General features: G+C 44.4%; 2 protein-coding genes across 7 annotated transcripts in view; one reads left to right on the top strand and one right to left on the bottom strand.

The window, feature by feature from the left end:
• Positions 1-132: 132 nt before the first annotated feature.
• prss35 (serine protease 35) lies at positions 133-12,676 on the bottom strand. Of its 3 annotated transcripts, none has more exons than XM_023813135.2 (3): positions 12,555-12,676; positions 11,788-11,898; positions 133-2,105 (listed from the first exon to the last, which is right to left on the bottom strand). In XM_023813135.2, exons 2-3 carry the CDS (start codon positions 11,869-11,871, stop codon positions 852-854), a joined length of 1,338 nt encoding a protein of 445 aa, XP_023668903.1. In that variant the 5' UTR covers positions 11,872-11,898; positions 12,555-12,676; the 3' UTR covers positions 133-851. The 3 variants fall into 3 exon arrangements, with proteins under 3 accessions (XP_023668903.1, XP_023668904.1, XP_023668905.1); XM_023813136.2 differs by lacking the exon at positions 12,555-12,676 and adding an exon at positions 12,043-12,144; XM_023813137.2 differs by lacking the exons at positions 11,788-11,898; positions 12,555-12,676 and adding an exon at positions 5,501-6,369.
• me1 (malic enzyme 1, NADP(+)-dependent, cytosolic) overlaps positions 12,631-19,638 on the top strand; it is a 33,405-nt gene continuing 26,397 nt past the window's right edge. Inside the window, exon 1 of one of the 4 annotated variants that reach the window (XM_023813131.2) lies at positions 12,631-12,764. In XM_023813131.2, the coding sequence (XP_023668899.1) occupies positions 12,636-12,764 (129 nt within the window). In that variant the 5' untranslated portion in view covers positions 12,631-12,635. Of the gene's footprint in view, positions 12,765-13,235; positions 13,304-13,355; positions 13,548-19,638 lie in introns of those variants that run through there. The other 3 variants (XM_023813134.2, XM_072716237.1, XM_023813133.2) reach the window with 3 other exon arrangements.

Below are 19,638 nucleotides of genomic sequence, written 5' to 3' on the forward strand. Positions count from 1 at the left end.
GCTCATAAAGTTTTATAAATGAATGTAATATTTCAGTTCTCAGATACTGAATCTACATAAGGATGACAAAAATAAGGTACTGATCTATAAAATGTGTTACAGTTTAACCTCCTACTAAATCCAGACACCGTGTTAACCATTAAAAAAAATTATTTATTTTTTTCTAAAAATGTTACAAAGTAAAACTAGCACCAAGAATTTGTGATACAAAGCACCAGCACTGTCGTCCATGGAACACAACGTAGCTTCTGCTGTGAGAAAAATAAGCTTAAATCAATAAAAAAAAAAAAACCTCACCAGGATTTATGATTCTGTTCTGTCAAAATGTAACACTGATGAAAGATAATTTATTTTGAGCTTATTTAAAATAAAAAATCATAACCATTAGGTACTTAATAATTAATCTTATCCTCTCATAACCTTAAGTGAGCACCAAATGTTTCTATCTAAAGAAAAAATCTTTCTGCGTCATTTCTCAAATCAGAAAATGCCTATTTTGAGACAACCGTGCTGGCTACACACAAGCAAGCTATTCAGAAGATCTGGCACCACCCCATGTCATCTGAAGTAGCAGAAGCTATCATGCTGTGATAATGTCTTGGAGAACATTCTAGAGGCTGTCACATTTGTTTTGCACCTGGATTTTCTCTCAGTATCACACACTTTTTTTTTCGTTTGCATCTATTAACCAAATAAATTAAAAAATACAAGCTGACAGAATTTGCTCTTGCTCACATGGTTCCGTTCTCTTGGTGATCGGCATTGGAAAAGTCTGGAAAGACACAAAGGCGTGAACGGAAATGCGAAGCAAAATGGCCACATGGCAGGACTCAGTGGGGACCGGGGCTCCCTCAGGTGCTGAGACATTCTTCAGAGTTGCCGTGGATCCAGTGGCAGATCTGGGCATATTTGGCCGGCGTGATCCTCACAGCCACGTTGTAGTCCCGCTGCACCCCGTCAACATCCAGCCATCTGTGACCTGAAAACACGCCGATGATCTTCCTCTTCCACTTCTTCTTTCCTGGGTCTCTCAGGCGCACGTAGACCCCTGAGCCACTGGATCCTGGTTGGGCATCGCAGTACTGATACAGCAGGTCACTGGATTCGTCTGACACCGAGCAGAACCGGTACACCAGCTGGCCCTGACGGTCGTCATCGAAGCCTGAGAAGTGTATACGCCCAGCGGGCAATTTCTTGACGGATGGCACGAAGCCCAAATCCATGGAGGGCTGCTTCTGCGGACGCTTGAGGGTCAGCAGGGCGTAATCGTAGTCCAAGGCCACATCTTTGGACACGTCTTTGAACCAGCCTTTTGGGATCTGAGTCTGCTTCACACGTGTCCATTGGAAAGACAGCTGCTTGGGCTGCACACTGCGCCCACTCCGGTTCTTCTTCACCCTTTGCCCTTCCTCCGTGCCATCGCCCCTCCCTTGTCCTCTCCGCTTTCCTCCACCTCCTTGGCGCCCTCTTCTCCTACCTTCGTTGCTACGCCTGGAGCGCAGCTTTAGAAACCCAACCCGTAGCTTCCTGGCGCCCTTCACATAGTCCTGGCCATCATGGATGCAGTGGGCGGCCGTCAGCACGTGTTTCGGGGACAGTAGGATACCTGAGCATCCGGTGGAGACCTTCACGGCGGTGGAGAATGGATAGTTGGTGGAGAACTGCGAGTCAGAGATGGTGAAACGGCCATCCATGCCGTAGAGTTCCCTCCGGCGGCGGGTTCCAGAGGAGATGTTCCTCTTGGATTCCCCCAACCCCTCATTGGGGTTCCACAGGGACACAGTGGTGACGGTCCGCGTGCCATTGCCATACAGGGTCTCGTAGGACAGACACTTCTCCAGGTCCTGGAGGCTGGGCTGGGCGAGCTGGCCTTGGCACTCGATGCCACAGGCATGCCCAGGCTCCGCCCGGATCTCAGCCTCGAAGGCTGTGCTGCCAAGAGACACCGTGTCCCTGTCCCGCACTAGCGGCACCCTCTGCTGGGGCCAAACATTCTGGCTGTCTCCATTCGTCACGCTCTCGGCCACAGCCAGGGCCATGGCTAATGTGGCTAAAGAGAGCAAAGCATATAGGGAAACGGGGCCCATGATGACAGTGCTGTAGCTCTGGAACAGAAGAAGAGGAGCCAAGTTACCATTCGGCATGGCAGCGTCAGACAGACAATAATACTCTTCAAGGTACGATGAGGACACCATCACGCAGGGATGTTAGCACTTAGCATTAATCGGCTATCTGAAATCGTTCACCATTGTGCTGCTTTATCACAAAAATAGCAGTTTACCACACATTTTGTATACCACTCTGTATTCATGCCCTTTTGATGCAGTTGTGTTATTAGCCTTTAATTATCTCATCAGTTATATGATGCTACTGCTGTGTAGCATCACAGGAGGCATTATGCACACAATCTTCTAGCAGAATAGTGACTCTGCCATGTTGTACTTACTATAAGGAGTCTGTGCACATAAAGGACGGTGAGTTTGTGGCACGATGGCTCACTGAAACTGTTGATTTCTGTTTTGTGTGACACGTTATTTCAGGGTATGCATGACATGTCACCCAATCCGCTGTGGCCACGTAATGCAATAATGCTAGAAGCCTCAGATGGAATTTACATTAGTAATTTTTAGCTCTTATTTCTTAGTGCTGCCTCGCAAATTTAAAAAGCACATTAAAGAAATAGTTCACTCTTCCTATTTACAGACTCTCTCTTTTGGCGGTGTCACCCATGCACGCCCCAGAAGACATTTTGGATTGATGGATGGATGGATGGCTTGCTGGCTGGCACTAGACAAAAAGATGACTGCATCATTCCCCTGATGTTTGCCATTACATGCCTCACACCCCGAAGACCGCAGTCATGTTACAACCCGTAACAGCATTTACAATCCTGCTGATAAGGGTGATTACCACCTCATACAGTGTCACTAGGGGTTAACAGCAACTCATACAGTGTCACTAGGGGTTAAGAGCAGCTCATACAGTGTCACTAGGGATTAACAGCAGCTCATACAGTGTCACTAGGGGTTAACAGCAACTCATACAGTGTCACTAGGGGTTAAGAGCAGCTCATACAGTGTCACTAGGGATTAACAGCAGCTCATACAGTGTCACTAGGGATTAACAGCAACTCATACAGTGTCACTAGGGGTTAAGAGCAGCTCATACAGTGTCACTAGGGATTAACAGCAGCTCATACAGTGTCACTAGGGATTAACAGCAACTCATACAGTGTCACTAGGGATTAACATCAACTCATACAGTGTCACTAGGGATTAACATCAACTCATACAGTGTCACTAGGGATTAACAGCAGTTTATACAGTGTTACTAGGGGTTAACAGTAACTCATATAGTGTTACTATGGGTTAACAGCAGCTCATACAGTATTACTGGGGGTTAACCGCAGCTCATACAGTGTTACTCGGGGTTAACAGCAGTTCATACAGTGTTACTAGGGGTTAACAGCAACTCATACAGTGTTACAAGGGGGTATTAGCAATTCATTCAGTGATACCAAATGTTATCCTCACTTGCTGTGCTGCAATGGGGTTTATCACCATTCATAGTGTCACTATGGATTATCACCACCTCCTCCAACACGGCTGCTAAGCCTTATACGATGCTCTCATTAGCTGATGGGGATTATCCACATATACGGTGTACCAGTCAAAAGTTTGGACACGCCAGGTCACTTGCAAAAAAGAGTGATGGAGTCACATCACATGACCTGGTCAAGTTAAACATGGTAGAAATGGTTCTGGAGGAATTTGACCAAAGAGAGAAGGAACAGTGACCAATGGGTGCTCAGTATATATATGGGACCTTCTTCAGGACAGCTAGAAGAGCATCCCAGGAGGCCACCTCATGGACCTGGCATAGAGGAGAAATCATGATCAGCCAGTCCCTGAAAAATAATGCCAGGGTAATTCTTTAACTGAAAGAATTTTCTATTGCACTTTCAACTATCAAGTTACTATTATCCTTTGCCACTTTGCGTCACTAGAGATTCATGTAAAGCCTTTACTACACTGTCAGAAAAAAGGGTACCGCCCTGTTACAAACAATAAAGTACTGCCAATGGTGTAAAATGTTCCTCAAAGTAAATTTCTATACCTTAAAAGGTACATTTACTTACAGCTAGGGTACAACTGGCAGCCCCTGGAGGGTAACTGGTAACTCTACCCTCAATTGTACAAATTGGTACTTTTTCTGACAGGTAGGAGAGGTCTGATTTTAATAAAAATTAATGTGAAGAGTATTTCATCCAAATTAGTAAACATTTGTTTGGGGGGCGGGGCTAAATAATATTATAGAGGGTCCAAAGCCACATTGAAATGGCCTTACCGACGAAACTGCGGCACTGTTAAAAGGCGACAAAAAATTTGGACAGTAGAGGGCAGCAGTGGTTCATGTACCCTACATGCGTTTATTGATATTTATTTCATTGAATAAGCACCCCGTTATTGCATGTTTGTTTGTGTTCAGTACGATATAAAGCAGATATGATCCTTAGGGATGAAAAAATTGCCAATACATTATAAAACCTGTAGCATTTAAGGTGCTGCATTTTGTAGACCAGTGATTTGCAGCTACCATGGGTTCGTTTGCACGTTTGCTTCGAGTCTTGCCCCTTAATTTTACAACTGATCATGGACCACTTTATATACTGTGCTTACATAACCGAAAACACAGCCAAATACATTGTTTATGCACAAATTGTGTTTATTTTATACTGACGTTTAATGCTCATTCAATTTCGAAGACTTCAACGACATTTTCACATCTGTTGAATTTTTCAGATGAACTTTTTAATCTATTCCGCAGTATAAGCAAATCCTTCTGCAATTAAATCATGGAGCTGTAACAGTGGGTAAATAATTAATTCATTGTATATTTAAAAAATCTACGTATTTTTATTTTTCAGTTGCTTGACAGGATCGATAACTCAAAGGTGAAGTAGTTTTCCTCAGATTCTATTAAGTATTACTGTTCAAATTAAGTGCAGAGACCAAGGGCCCAACACCAAACTATGCATCAGCGGTACTCGGTAATTCTGTAGTTATTTATATCAAAGTTCGAGTGAATTCTCTCAGAATCAACGTCATATATACCATACCGTACCTTGTTATTAAATCAACTGAAAACAAACGCGTCAATTGCACAAAAATATACTGTTTATTTCAATACAGAAAGTACAACCCAAATTTCACGAGTATGAAGTCATAGACTCTTCAGCTTATTGTTAGCGTCCCACAAGCAAGTGCATTGCGCTGTTGCACCGTGTGTCCCGCAACAAAACGGAATGATCATGATGCATCACAAGATGTGGCAGTAACTACCGCACACAAAATACAATGAATAAATTACATTTAATAACATACCACACTATAAAATATTCAATCAAACAACCGAATTATTTACTTGTACGAAATTGATCTTATAGTTATTTAAGTTAATCATTACACTTTAAAGGTAAAAATTTGTGTGGGGGACGTACCTGATATAGTTCAATGCGTGAAAATGAAAGATCCAGTATCTGTACGTTTAGACAATCACCAGCAGTTCTTGTTTCAAATTGCTATCATTCCCAGTTTCTGTACGAACTGGGAAAGCCGGCTTCTCGCAGCATTTGCACCGAGGACGGAGGCAACATCCAAAGCGCCCTTTATGGATTACACTTGATGCTTGTGGAAAAAAAGATTTGCGACGAAGAGGTTTGCGTAGGGAGGGACCAGCAGTCAAGACAGGGACCGGACCGTATTAAGTTCATAAACAAAGCAGTGCCGCAACTCGGGGGTTTGGCTCTGCACAAAGAGAGTCCTGATGCTGTTGAGTGCAAACTGTGCGGCATTCAAGGCGGTTCCATTCATTCATTTTTCGGGGCACCCGTCCCGGACCCTCCACCGACGCCCGACCGAGTGTTGGTTATCACGGGACCACGTACCCGGTCCGAGCGCTTGGAGATAAACCAAAGCATACATAGGCTACATATGAACTCATGTATACATGCACGCAAATCAACTGTGTGCGTGTACAATATAAATACGTCCGCATCCCTGACGATTCTGCCCCAGTAGAAACTGAGAAATGTGCACTATTATTTGTTTGTTTATTTAATTGTTTTCCCACAATATTTGGAAGTTGTGTTCGGCTATATTTGGGGTGTTTGATTTTTCGGAGAGAGACGCAATATTATATTACTACCACCAGGTTTGCCCTGAATGTCTAACTGGAGTATTTGCGAAGTATTTTACAGTTGAGTGACTGTAGCGTTGTGTGTGAGAGCTTGATTGAGTAATAGATTTGATGTAGACTATTTGTTGACTGGCTTGCACAGTACTGTGCAAAGGCTATAGGCAGCCAAAGGAAATTATATTTACATATTAGACTTTGGGCTATCAAGATGACCTTGGAAGCCCAGAGTTTTTTTTTTCCTCCTTTTTGATTCCTTTCCTGCGTTGTCATCTTCCTTTCTTTATTTAATTTCTTTCCTTCCTTTTTCCCATTCTGTATTACTCTCTCTAATGGTGTTGTAATCACAACACATCCATGTAAAGTACCTTGGGATGATTCTGTTGTGAAAGGCACTATATAAAACAAATTGAATTGAATTACAAATGTATCTTTTAAATGGTGAGGTTGATTCCACAATTGGGAAAAGCCAGCACATAAAACTGACAGTAGAGTCTTAAAATTTCATCCCTATAGGAGTCCATAAGTAGATTAAAAAATACATACATAGAAAGTCTTGTCACTTATGCCTCTTCTTTAATACATTTTTTTAAAATGACAATTACACAGAATTTTGACCTAAAATTAATGCATAGATCATGAAGTCTCATAAAGTATTACTCTGGACTGGTGTTTTATCCGTAATTGCAAACTTGTACAATATGATGCTGCCTGACTGCATTTAAAAATAAACTGTAATTTTGTTCAACTTCTTGATAAATAAATAATGCAGGAATACAGATGTGACTCGGTTGCTGTCAATGTAATGTAACCTTTATATCATTTATATTCCCCTCGCTGTTTCCCCCTCATTTCACTTGCTCAGCCATTTTCTTTTCTTTCTTTCAGACAGTGTTATTAAATTTTGACATTTAGCTATTTAAGGAATATACAAAGTATATTATAGTCTATTATAGTCTATATATATATACACAATAACAACATATTATAATTATATGTAATTATATATAATATACAAATTATAATGTGATTGAATATAAAATAAATAAATTAATCACTGTTTATACTAGAAAAAACTTAAACTTAAAAATATAGAGTCTAAATAGAGAATAGATAGGAAATAGAATACACGTGGAACTAACATAAAAATATATTAACCGCAGTATAGCAGCAAAAACCAGTGTACATCACCGTTTCAGTTATAGTGCAAGACAAATTTGCAGTATATGATGCTGCAAAGCCTCTTCCCAGAGGGCAGCAGGGAGAACGGTCCGTGGTGGGGGTGGGCGGAGTCTCCGATGATGTCACAGGCTCTGCTGAGACATCGTTTGAGTGCAATGTCCTGGATGGATTTCCTCCTGAAGTCAATGATCATCTCCTTGGTCTTCTCATCATTCAGCATCAGGTCGTTGTCACTGCACCATCCCACCAGTCGCTTCACCTCCTCTCTATAGGGCAGGTCGCTGTCGTTCCTAATGAGACCCACCACTGTTGTGTCATCCGCGTATTTTATGATGTAATTCGAGGCAGATGCAGCACAGCAGTCCTGAGTCAGCAACGTGAACAACAGAGCCACTCGGCCCTGAGGGGAACCGATGGAGAGAGAGATGGAGCTGGAGATGATGTTCACTGACTGTGGTTTGCCACTGAGGAAGTCCAGCAGCCAGTTACACATGGGCATACTGGTACCCAGTGACGCACCAGCTGCTGGGGGATGATTGTATTGAACGCTGAGCTAAAATCAACAAACAGCAATTGTACGTTGGTGTTCTTGTCCTCCAATATATATATATATATATAAAAAAACTGTAATAAAATAAAAAATAGAAGAATTTCTTCTGATCTCCAAAATGCCACTGATATCTCATTGAATGACAAGAGGAGTAGAGCTATAGTTCACAAAACTATTTCTCGGTGGGCCAATCCGTGTGTTTATCTAAATTTCACCAACAATTCATTTAATTAATTAACTTAATTAGTGGATTCATTAAGCATTGATTACCCTAACAATCTGTTCTAGTGGGTGAGTTCATCAAACACTTGGATATATTGGATGGTAACTGAAAATACATGGGTGACTTGACAAGAGATTTTAAAATAGCTAAGCTGACACTTTGATGGTCATAAAGTCATCATTTTATACCAACATAAACATAATTTAAACATAGTTTCCACTGGCTTAGTGAGAGTTTTTGCACTGCAGTGCTGTGTTTGTAGTGGTTACTGTCAGCTTGGTTGGAAATGCAGTAGGATTTGTTGGCCTTGTCCACATGTGGAATATAAGATAAAAAACAAGAACTGAGAAGAAAAGGTGAAAGACCGCAAGGTTATGAGGTCAGGTGAAAAGTGAATTTGTGAAAACATCAACTTGAAGCTGAGAGACCAAACAGAAAAAGCAAAGGAGCCACATACACACAAAACAAGCTGGCGTGAGGATTTATGACTGAACACGTTAGTCACCATCATCAGGCCTTTAGTTGAGCAAAACCTCTCTTCCCTGGTAGGCTTTGCTGATAATGTTGAGTTTGTTGATAATTCGACTTCAGGCAGCAGAGAAGGATCTGTAGAAGGCATGCTTCAGATACTTGCACTTAGACACATCACAAATGCCTCTTATATCCTCTACAGTACACGTGCATGTGTATATGTGTGTGTGTGTGTGTGTTCCCAGAACTCCCAGCAGGCGTGGGAGTGGAATCCTGCACAAAGCGTGCTTTAGCCCAACATGCCAAAGTAAACATCCAGTAAATCAAGAGCATTGAAAATATGGCTGTGTTCCACAAGCAATTACTCTCATGGAATGTAAAACATTTTCAAAAGAGTGTGGAACAACAGCTTATCCTTGACTAGATCTAACAGGTCCAGTAAAGAGCTGCACGGCTAATCTAACACTCCTGTGTCTCCTTCATGCCATCCTGTATTCAACATAGGTCAGTTTACACGCCTGTACAGTGTGTTGTGTGCTAGAGCCACAGCTGTATCAACATCCAGCATGTTGGGAATCCTGTACCAAATGGCCAACAGCAGTGCATGACTCCTATGTTTTGTGCAGAATCTAATGTCTCCCTATAAAGTTGTTAAGCTGAACATTTTTTAGAGCCCAGGCTGCTCGATTTAACCCTTTGCCAGCTGCCGAGGACCTGAAGGATCTGCCGGCACTAAGCATGTTGCCTCTCAACGGATGTTGATAAACACATTGATAATTAATGTGACAAGTCCAGACTGGTTCTAAACCAAGCATCCTTCTTCCATCAGCACAGAAAAGGCAGCTGCAATTAAAAGGCAAACTCCCTAAGATAAGAATCTCCAGATCTCTTCTCAGCTACTTAGGCCTACTATGAACCTGGTACCAGTTCCACATAGCAGTCTTATTCAGGACTGGTGCTCTATGCACCTGTAGCCATGTCACATTGATCTGCATCTACTGCACAGCTGAGTTGGACCTACATTGTGCTGTATTCATTGTGGTGGCTATCTGGACTTCCCTCCTGCACAGTGGTTAACTGGACTTCCCTCCTGCACAGTGGTTACCTGAACTGCCCTCCTGCACAGTGGTTAACTGGACTGCCCTCTTGCACAGTGGTTAACTGGATCGCCCTCCTGCACAGTGGTTAACTGGGCTGCCCTCCTGCACAGTGGTTAACTGGATCGCCCTCCTGCACAGTGGTTAACTGGATCGCCCTCCTGCACAGTGGTTAACTGGATCGCCCTTCTGCACAGTGGTTAACTGGATCGCCCTCCTGCACAGTGGTTAACCAGCTCCTGTCTCCTTACACCATGCTGCCACACTTCTGACTTCTGTTGGTACCTGGGGTGCGTCACCAACTCACAGATGCTCCATTTTGCGCTGCCCAGCCCATTTTTTCCTTTCTCCTCCCCTGAAATCCAATAAACCCCAAGAACAAAGGCGGCTGTGTGAAGTCCCGGGCTGAACAATAGCCACAGGCATGCCGCTGCACACAGGACGCCTGGAGGCTGAGAGCTGGCTTTGCTTCTCCATGACGAGTCAGGGTCCACCGACACCATGTGCTGGCGCTCAGGTGTATCGTGTCTGGCGTGAGCCGACATGTGCTCTAACACCACAGAGAGGAGGAGCTCCAGCACCAAGGCTGGGCTCCCAGTCCAAGAGACAAGGGAAGCTAAAAACTTTCCCGAAAGTGTCCACGCCTTTCTCAGGTATCTTCAGTAGTTCTCTGTGGTCCAGAACAGGCATCACCAATTTCCTGTTATGCCTCATGGGAGAAATTAACCTTTGAAACCCACAGGAGGTGAGATTAATGTATGCTATCAATTACTGCCTGGTTTCACCCAATGGGGGGGCAATACGGTGACCAATGAGAAGCGGCAATTGAAAAAAAACATGGCGATGATTAACAGCACGTTATAATCCCACCCACCGGGGGTGTGAAAGCCATAATCTCCACTGAGCAGAGCCTGGTACTCTTCTTATCACAGCGTGATTCTATATCTTAAAAACATCACTATGGAATTTGGATATTCTTACTAAGTCAGCCCCAATCTTCCACCAGTCATGCTGATTTTACACAAATACGACCATATTGCCAAAATCACTTATTACAACTTCAAAAACATTATTCTCCTTTTGCGTCTTAAAAACATTTACTGCAAAATGAACTACACTGGTATTCCTTATGTTGATTATAACTGAACATACAGAATGTGTTATTTAGTTGTTCTGTAATCTTACGTTAATTAAACATGATGAAACATACACAACATGTTAATTATTCAGCTTAAAAAGTAACCTTCATCTTTGCTTTTGTTTGCAGAAGTAATAATTGATATTATATACATAATTACACTATGCTGTCATACCATAAATTAGTTATTAATTAACATTGTCACTCCAAAAGTTTAATCAGGTTCTGCTCCACCCACTCCAGGACCTCTACCCAGAATGCTTCAGTTCTAATGTGACATACCTGGTTAACCCCTGTAATTCTGCAGCTGTACCCTAGGGCCACATGGAGAGCACTGGAGAACTGTGTCAACCAGTGCCTGGTAACAGGTCATAGTTTTGTATCTCATAACCATGTTTTCTGCTGCAGAAGTCAGTTGGATCCGTCTCCCAATTTATTATAGTGCACCAATTACAGCTAATGTAATTCCTTCAGTAATTTGTTTATAATGTGATGCACAGAATGGCTCCATGAATCATTTAAGTTAATATAGTGTAGTAAATACTGATAAGATGGCCTTGCATTGAAATGGAACTCCAGGCTGTCCCCGGCTTTGTGCCCCGTGCTGCCTAGGATAGGCTCCACCCATCCCATCCCCCGCAAACCCTGACCATGATGGATGGATGGATGGATGGATGCATGCCCTGTAACACAGCCATTCCCAGTGATTCTCGGGACCAAATAAACAAAAGCTTCCCTTGAACCTGAGGACGGGATCCGGCCTCCACGCGTTCAGTGCCTCCACGCGCTTCTAGCGTGACCGGCAGCACATTTAGGTAACCTTGACAAAACGGGGCCGCCTGTATCTGTGCTTAACCAAAGCTCCCTGCATGTCGAAATCGTAAATGTTCATGCAGAACGGGTAGAGACCTGCAGGTGAAACAGAACAGACCTCTGACAGTGTTCTCATCATCCCATCAGACCTCAAGCGAATAGCCCAGGCGATCCAGTGCTGCCAGAATGAATCATAAGACATCCAGAGTCAGCATGACTCAGCAGTAACCTGAAACAAAATAAGCCGGTGTCATACACGCACGTGCAAACACATAACATACAAAACATACAAAACATACAAAACAACAAAAATTAGGTCAGAGGTCCATCGAGACCATGTTTGTTCAATGTCCCCTCATTCAGCTTAACTCGCCTTTATGTATCGAGCGCCTTTGTAGAGGTCACGTGTTTTTACAGTATGAAACCGCAGAGAATCAGTCCATAATGAGGCCACTGCTTTTCTGCCTTCCCCGTGGCTGAAAATAATACCTGTTCAGTACTCTGCCCATTGTAGGAGGTGTTCTGGCTAATTTAACCTGCCCCTGTCGCTAAAATCCAAGGAGCAGTTTGTTCTTGCATGTTATGGTTATTTTCCTGAATTTAACTTTAACCTTTGGTAAACTGGTGCATTTTAAAACCGTTATTTTATAAATTGTTTTCAGTTGACTTGTTCAGAATTACCGGTAACATTATTTAGAAAAAATACGCTCTTTTTATTCATAGGCAGAATTAAATTTCCCTTGTTTGTCTTTTAATATATATTGTCATTTGCGCTAACAAACTTAGTTAATGATCAACTTTTGCAGCATTGCAATAAAACGCCTAGCTGATCAGAATTAATAAAAGCGGGTTTAAGGTGTCTGATAAGGTACAGGACTCGCTCACCTCTCCTGTCTCAAGCGATCCGATCCCATCCACTTGTTGCTGTTTAGTCGGGTCACTATTAGTCTATTTAAAGGAACCGACATGTCGCACGGCTCGGCCAAGCGAGACAGCCCCAAGTGGGAAATGAGCAAGTCGGGGGACCAAGGTAAAACCTTCATTTATGCCAAGAAGAAGGGGTATGAAGTGACACGAAACCCCCACCTGAATAAGGTAAGGTGTTTGCAAAGTTCCGGTTTTATACGGCCTCGTACAGCCGCCCCCAGAGTTATAGAGCTGGGACTATAATTAGATTTTAAGAGGCACGGCGGTGGCGCAGAAACAGCCTGTCCCACGGATCCCGGCTTCGGGCGCTCATTGCGTCCGGTCCTGTTACACCAAGTTGTATCGCGCTGTATTGTATTAAACTCTATATTACCGAGCCGTCATTTTTTTGCCTTTGCACATAGCAAAACGGCCGTCAAATACTGGCCGTGCGAGAAGATTTTTAAATAAAGGGAAGGTTTGGTGTTGTTGTTGTTGTTTTTCTCATGTTGAACTTGACGCGTAAATATAACACCTCATTTTGCATTAGTTACTATTGGGTGTTTGAGTCAAGCTGAGGAACAGGTGCGCTTTCGCACTTTAAAGCGTTATGATCTGGACGGGCGGCGGTTGCAAATAAGCGGCGGTCCATAGCGGTCATTCTCGCCGGTTTATCATCAGCCTGACATATTTCAGGAATGAGTTGCACAGCAGGGAATACACTTCAGGTAGCGTGCTGCAAATGCCAAACTGGGTAATCCGAGTACGCCTCACTTCATGTTGTGCTTCTCAGATACCTTCCACAACAAACCTAGGTTATGGTGACTATTGCTGTGTTTTTGTAGTTATAAAGAAGGGGCTTCTGACGGAGAATGACAGATGTGTTGCCGGCTGACCTTTTCTTGGGCTTCAAGTTGTAAAGGCTAATCTCCTTGTGACCTTCACTCAGTCTGTCCATGAGACCTTGCAACAGTGAGTACATGAGTCAGTACTCAGGACATTGGGTATTGACCATGGTATTGCCTATGTATAGAATAACTGAGACAAAATATAATTCCGTGTAAGAACTTGTGTTACTGGCATTTCGGATTTTCTATCTGTGTAATAGATTCAGTTGTGGGTTCAGCATTTCTGTGCTGCTGGACAAAGTCAGCTGAGACTGACGAGTAACTGATAACGGTCCAGCAATAACTGCTGATAAAGCTGACTGAAGCAGCTCTCCAGCATAAGGCCGTCGGTCATGATTATCACAGTCCCATCGCTGTGCTGGTCGGGTTGGATATTAGCCTGTTCAGCAGAGAGCAATAAACCCGTTTGAGGAGGATAAGACGGGGTCAGGCTATTCAAGGTCATCCCTCACTTTCTGAGATCTGGGGGGGGGGGGCGTTTCCCTGCTTCACCACCCAATACCCCCAAAGATGAGACTGGGCTTCTGGAACTATTAAAAAATGAACGCTGATAGTGTGATGGCATGATTTACACATAAGTAATGCAGGCCTATCTTACTAACATGGGTAATTCACTCCATGACATTGGTACACTGGGGGGTGGGGGGCTCACACCTTGGTGGTCAGTCAGTAACAGAGCTACCTCTGGTGGGTGCTTTTGGTTTATACTGAGCAGTTGATGCCATACAGTGTTGGCGCACACAGGTAATGTGTCTGGCACATAATGTTATTATTATCAACAAGTTTACCGCCACTGTTCCCAACCTGTGCCCCCCATTCCCCCCCATCTGGCCCTGGCTGTCAGATTTCTTCTGCTGCTGACACTGATGTACAGTATGCAAGTCTGGTGTGCCCGTTCAATTTGCACATGGCATGATTTTCATTCCAAAGCACATGCCACTTAGGATGGCGCTCAGAAGACGCCACACTAGGTGGCCGTCTGCGATGCATAATTGGTCGACCGGCCCTGTTCAGTATGTCTGGTTGATGGTTGGCTCAATGCGTCTCTGGTTTCTTTGGTGGTTTTCTGAGGAACTTACCCTGTGTTCGCAGTGGAGCTCAGGTTACCGGCCTCTGGTGAGGAGTCACTGCTGTTGTGACACATGTGAGACATGGACAACATCGATTCACCTTATGGGTGGAGCTGGAGAGGCGATGGTGGACCATCCACATCTACCGCCACACTGCGCTCTAATGTAGTGCTCTTTGGAAAAGGTCTCGGCTCTGAAGACTATTTGAGCAGAAAGGGGGGAAATCATAACAGAAGTGACCCATAACCGTTTCCTGTCAACGCACAATTGGGGCACTGTGAGGCAGAATGATGCACTATACCTTTTCCAGCGGTAAGTGTGCCCCCACCCACTTATGTTGCCCCCCACCTCTGCCTTGTCGGTCAGGACACACTCTCCCTTTGTAAGATTAGAGCCGGATTTTGAGGGCCTTTTTAAATTGTCCGCCTCTCTTCAGAGCTTCATAGGCCAAGCACTGTACCAGGCCAGAAATTTATGCTCTCAGGTCGACAGTTTTATTGGACGTACAGAAAATGTTTTCCCGCTAAGTTCAAAGGCAATATGAATGAAGCAGTCAGGGGCGGAATTTCAAGCTGCGTTACGAGTGCTGAGTCTTTTTCTGACATTGGTCTCTCCACCGCATCTCTACCCACAACAATTTTGTTGCTATCATCTGGGATAGTGAAATTTCTGAGGCAGCCTTGGAAGGTAAAATGTGGTATTTTCATGATTGTAAGCTGTGTAGCACAATTTAAATGCAATGATCTTTCCTGTTACTTGTTTACAACCAGGGGCACAGTAGGGGCATGGACACCCTGGCAGATGTGGAGGGCCCAGAACTTCACAGGAGCCCTTGAATATGTAAAATTTAATGTAAAATTGGGCGGGGGGCCCACAGTGACATTTGGGCACAGAATTTCTAGTTACGTATCTGTTTATTACAGGAAATGCCCAGTGACCCTCTTAAACATTATTCATGATGCACTAACCAGTTATAGTGCTGAGTGGTTAATGAGGAAGCAGGCTAATGATCAGCTGTAACCCCTATACCCTAATGCTGATATTGAAACTGACCTCATCCCAGTTCCTCCATGAAGTTCCATTTACAGCGCTCTACTCCCATGTCTTACAGTACTTCATGGAATTGTGGGGGTGAAGGGGTTAAACCAACAGGACTCTGCTCCTTATGCTTGGCTCCTGTCAGGAGACCTTGGCTTATCTAGGCTGCAGATCAGACATGGGTGGGGCTCGGCCAATCAGGAATGCCAGCTCGACTGGTGAGCGTATCACCCAAGGACTCTCTGTTCACGCCAGACGTGCTCTCCAGAAATCGCGTCAGTGAAGCAATATCTACTCTCACTTTCCAGTTCCTCACCCTTGTCAGTAGTTCTTGTTTTTTATTGCAGCCTGTAATCCTGACAGACTGATGGTCAGAGCTCATGCCACTGGGACCACTGGGGTCCAGGGTGCCCTGACAGACTGACCCCTGAGCCACTCAGCATCAGCCCATCAGGCTGTGTTAACCAGGAGGTCTGTGCAAGCCCTGTGCAAGGCATGCTGGGACACCTGGCAGAGGTGCGCCTCCTATCTCCGAGTGCCCTTCAAAGTAAACTCAAATCTGCTACTTCAGCTGGCTCGTAAGCCGATTTTGAAGACTTACTTGCCGTTGACTCAGTAAAGCCCCCTAGAGGTGTGGAAGTGTTACTGTTGCCTTCTGGTATCCAAGGCATAGGTTGCTGAGGGACTCAGTCTTACAGTAGAGTCTGCTGGCCCTGGTGTGTGTTTAGAGGTTGGACTCTAGGGTGGGTCCTGGTTTTCCTGAGCGTCGATCTGGACTCTCTGACTTGTACTGAAACCATAATAAAATGACACTGCACGTATTACAAGGAGGTGCTGAATTTGTCGTGTTGAGGATTGGGGTCAGATAAGCCATGCTAACTGGGCAGGGGGGGGGTCCCATTAGCACTGTTGCCTCATACATCTGGGACCGGAGTTTACGGCTTTTGCATATTCTCTCCGTGTCATTGTCGGGTCTCCAGAAATAAGTTAAGGTGAACTGGAGTTATCACGTTGTCCGTAGGTGCAAATGGTGCTGGTGCCCTGCGATGGGTTGGCGCCCCTGAAATGACTGACATGCATATCATCGTGTAATGACCACTGCTTGGTGAAGGTCCTTTAGGTAAACGTGTGTAATCCGGTTAAAAGTAACCTTTTTAAACCTGATTCTCCCAACTTGTGCCTCTCATAATGCCCCCAATTCATGCCAGTAGCGGGACCCCGCCTTCTGCGGGTCACGCCTGCGTGGGGCCGCTTCCTGTCCCAGTGGGCTCCCCGCTGTGATGGAAGTGGTGTTTGTTTTCCTTGCATAGGAACAGATCTCCCCTAACCCTTCCTTTCCTGAGGATTGGCTGCTGGAAGGGGCTGTGGTGATGGTGGCCAGGACAGGGGCTCCTAAGCCCAGATGTTTGCAGCAGTTCCTATAAGCCCAGAGATCCATATGCATTGCTGTGCTCTGGGTGCCTGATCGGCTGCTGGCTTGTGGCTTGGTAGGTCTGGTTCCTCAGCATCATGCAACTGTTTCCTGATTCCTTTTAGAATCAAATTGATTGGAAGGACGAATGAAAACTGACCCCACACAATTTTCAACGTATCATTTCTCTGTACAGAAATGACAAATATTTTTTTTTTCATCAAAATAAAGGAAATCTCTTAGTCTTTCCACCAACCTACGCCTTCTCGTTATTTCTTCAAAAACCACACCGAAATTACCCATTGAAATGCGATGATTTTTCACCAGTTTGACGAAAAAATATTGGTCAGTTTCAGCTTCAGTTTTCTGTCTACAGTAAAGTGGGCAACAAAATAAAGCTTGGAAAAGAAAATTTTGTAGAAGATTGATAGAAAAATCTTGCAATAAATGGCAGAATGTGAGGTTTCCATTCATCAGGTCAGGGAATACCCCATTTGCTGAATCGCACAGCTAAAGATAATGATTTAAAAATGTTTGTGTCATTCTTTACTTTGGAAACATTCTGATTATTAAATATAACCTGGGCCATTTTTCAACTTTTACCTGCCCGCCGTTGAACCCTTGCTGCTTAATGACGTCTAAATAGACCCAGATTCCTTCTCCCCATCAGAACTGCATACAGTGAATGTTTCAGATGTTTGGGGTTGGATCATCCAACATCAACATTAGTTCTGTATGAGACTGATAATCCTGGACCCAAATGCACTTTTTACCCTGGACTGGGTTGATAAATGGAGAGTAAATAACTGGAAATGCGCAGAACTGGTTTGTGGTTCCTAACTCGCAGAGTCTGGGGAGAGAGTTTGCCGGATGCCAGAGGTGTCCTGGGAAACCCAGAGGGACTGTCCTGGTTGTGCGGGGGCTCAGTGTAGAAGTGTGGCAAGTTCATTGGACCTTAAGTCCAGCTGGGTCAATGAGTACTCAAGAACTCTTGGTTTGAGTTATGTAAATATTAGCCTTGGACTATGTGCTTGTTCCCAAGGGAGTGAAGGGGATCAGCATCTCCACTCTTTGAAGGAGTTCAGCTAACGGAGAAGCCACGCTTGCTTGTATTGACGTTTGCAGGCTTCTTGTATGTTCATGAAGGCTCTGCGGGTCCCTCCAACCCACCTAAGCAAACAGAGAAAAAGCTCTAAGGACAGAGTCCAATGATAAGGAAAAGGCCCTTTAACGAGAGACAGGTCCAGTGATGAGAGAAAGTGATTTAATAAGGGACAGGTCGAGTGACAAGGGAAAGAACCTTTAATGAGAGACAGGGTCCAGTGGCAAGGGAAAGGCCTTTTAACGAGGGACAGGTCCAGTGATGGGGGACAGCATCCAGTGATGAGGGAAAGGAGTTTTGACAAAGGCCATTAACTCCACTGATGGAGGCTTCTGGTTGTCTGGGGAGATGTGTCAGGGCTGCTCTGAAAGAACACGTTTGATTGTGGTGCTGCAGAAGAGCAGCTCTTGAGCCTGGATGATGTTGTTCATCTAGCCTGGGATCACTCCACTCCGCATTCTGTCTTTCCTGTCTGCATTTGGCAGCCCGCACTCCTCTCTGTGTTTTCTTTGTGTCTAGACTGAGTGGTTAAAACCAAACTTAGCTATGGGAAAGGACAGTGTGGGATTAATGAGCACCGAAGGGGCTCAAGCTTGCAGATATTTCCCTGGGGAGGTCCGCTGTGTATGGATGCACGAATGCATGCTTGTTCGCATATGAATGCTTCACACATGGAGGACAGTGCATCAGGCTGCAGTCGTGTGCCTGTGTGTCTGTTCTCCTGTAAGACTGAGTCACACTGACCTCCAGATGTTGCGTGTGTCAGCCACATGGTCAGGATTGTGTCCATCCCAAAAACAAAGCATGCAAAAAAACATGAAATGGTACTAAATCATAATATTCTACCTTAATGTGTCCTAACTTTAAATCGGCCACTTCAGAGATCTTTTTCAGTCTTATAATTTGCCAGTGGGATCGCATGACAGGAACGAGCTGGATGAGTTTGATTCCAGCTGATGCTCCTGTGGACTCAAACCTGCTCCTTTCATACAGTTTTTCTTAAATCTGTTTCACTGCAGAGTTTGTCTATTTTTAAACTCTGGTTTGGCTGCCTTCTGCCAGTTCTGCTGTCTCTTTAAACATTGGTTTGGCAGGAGGAATCTGCAGCCTTTGGTATCGCAGGCGAGTCCCTAAGGGAGCCCTGCAAGCTGTACCCTCAACACGGCACCTTCACGTCTGGCAGCATGATGTCCTGAGCATCAGCCTGATTCTGTGGCTTATTCAAGAAGAGACACACCAGTCGTGACTGGCTTCTATCGTGGTTTATACTATTTAGATGTTTGTGCTGAGTCGGGGGAGACAGAAAAACAAGGAAACAAGAAAAATATGGGGATTAAAATAACTGTGGTCGAGGTGTTGTGGATGGTATAGTGGCACAGTGGATAGCACTGTTGCCTGACGCTCGTGGGATCAGGGTTCAAGTCTCTGTCATAGGTTCACGTGTGGAGTTTGCATGTACTTCCTGTGTCTTTGTGGAGTTTTCTACACAAAGACACAGTACCCCCCCCCACACACACACACACACACACACAGT

The sequence above is a fragment of the Paramormyrops kingsleyae genome, chromosome 9, assembly GCF_048594095.1.
Source record: "Paramormyrops kingsleyae isolate MSU_618 chromosome 9, PKINGS_0.4, whole genome shotgun sequence".
Lineage (NCBI taxonomy): Eukaryota > Metazoa > Chordata > Actinopteri > Osteoglossiformes > Mormyridae > Paramormyrops > Paramormyrops kingsleyae.

Coding starts and splice junctions, on each gene's coding strand:
- prss35 (XM_023813135.2), bottom strand. CDS start 11,871: ATGTCTTATGATTCATTCTGGCAGCACTGGATCGCCTGGGCTATTCGC. Junction 2,106..11,787: donor TGATGAGAACACTGTCAGAG/GTCTGTTCTGTT, acceptor CTTCTGTTCCAG/AGCTACAGCACTGTCATCAT.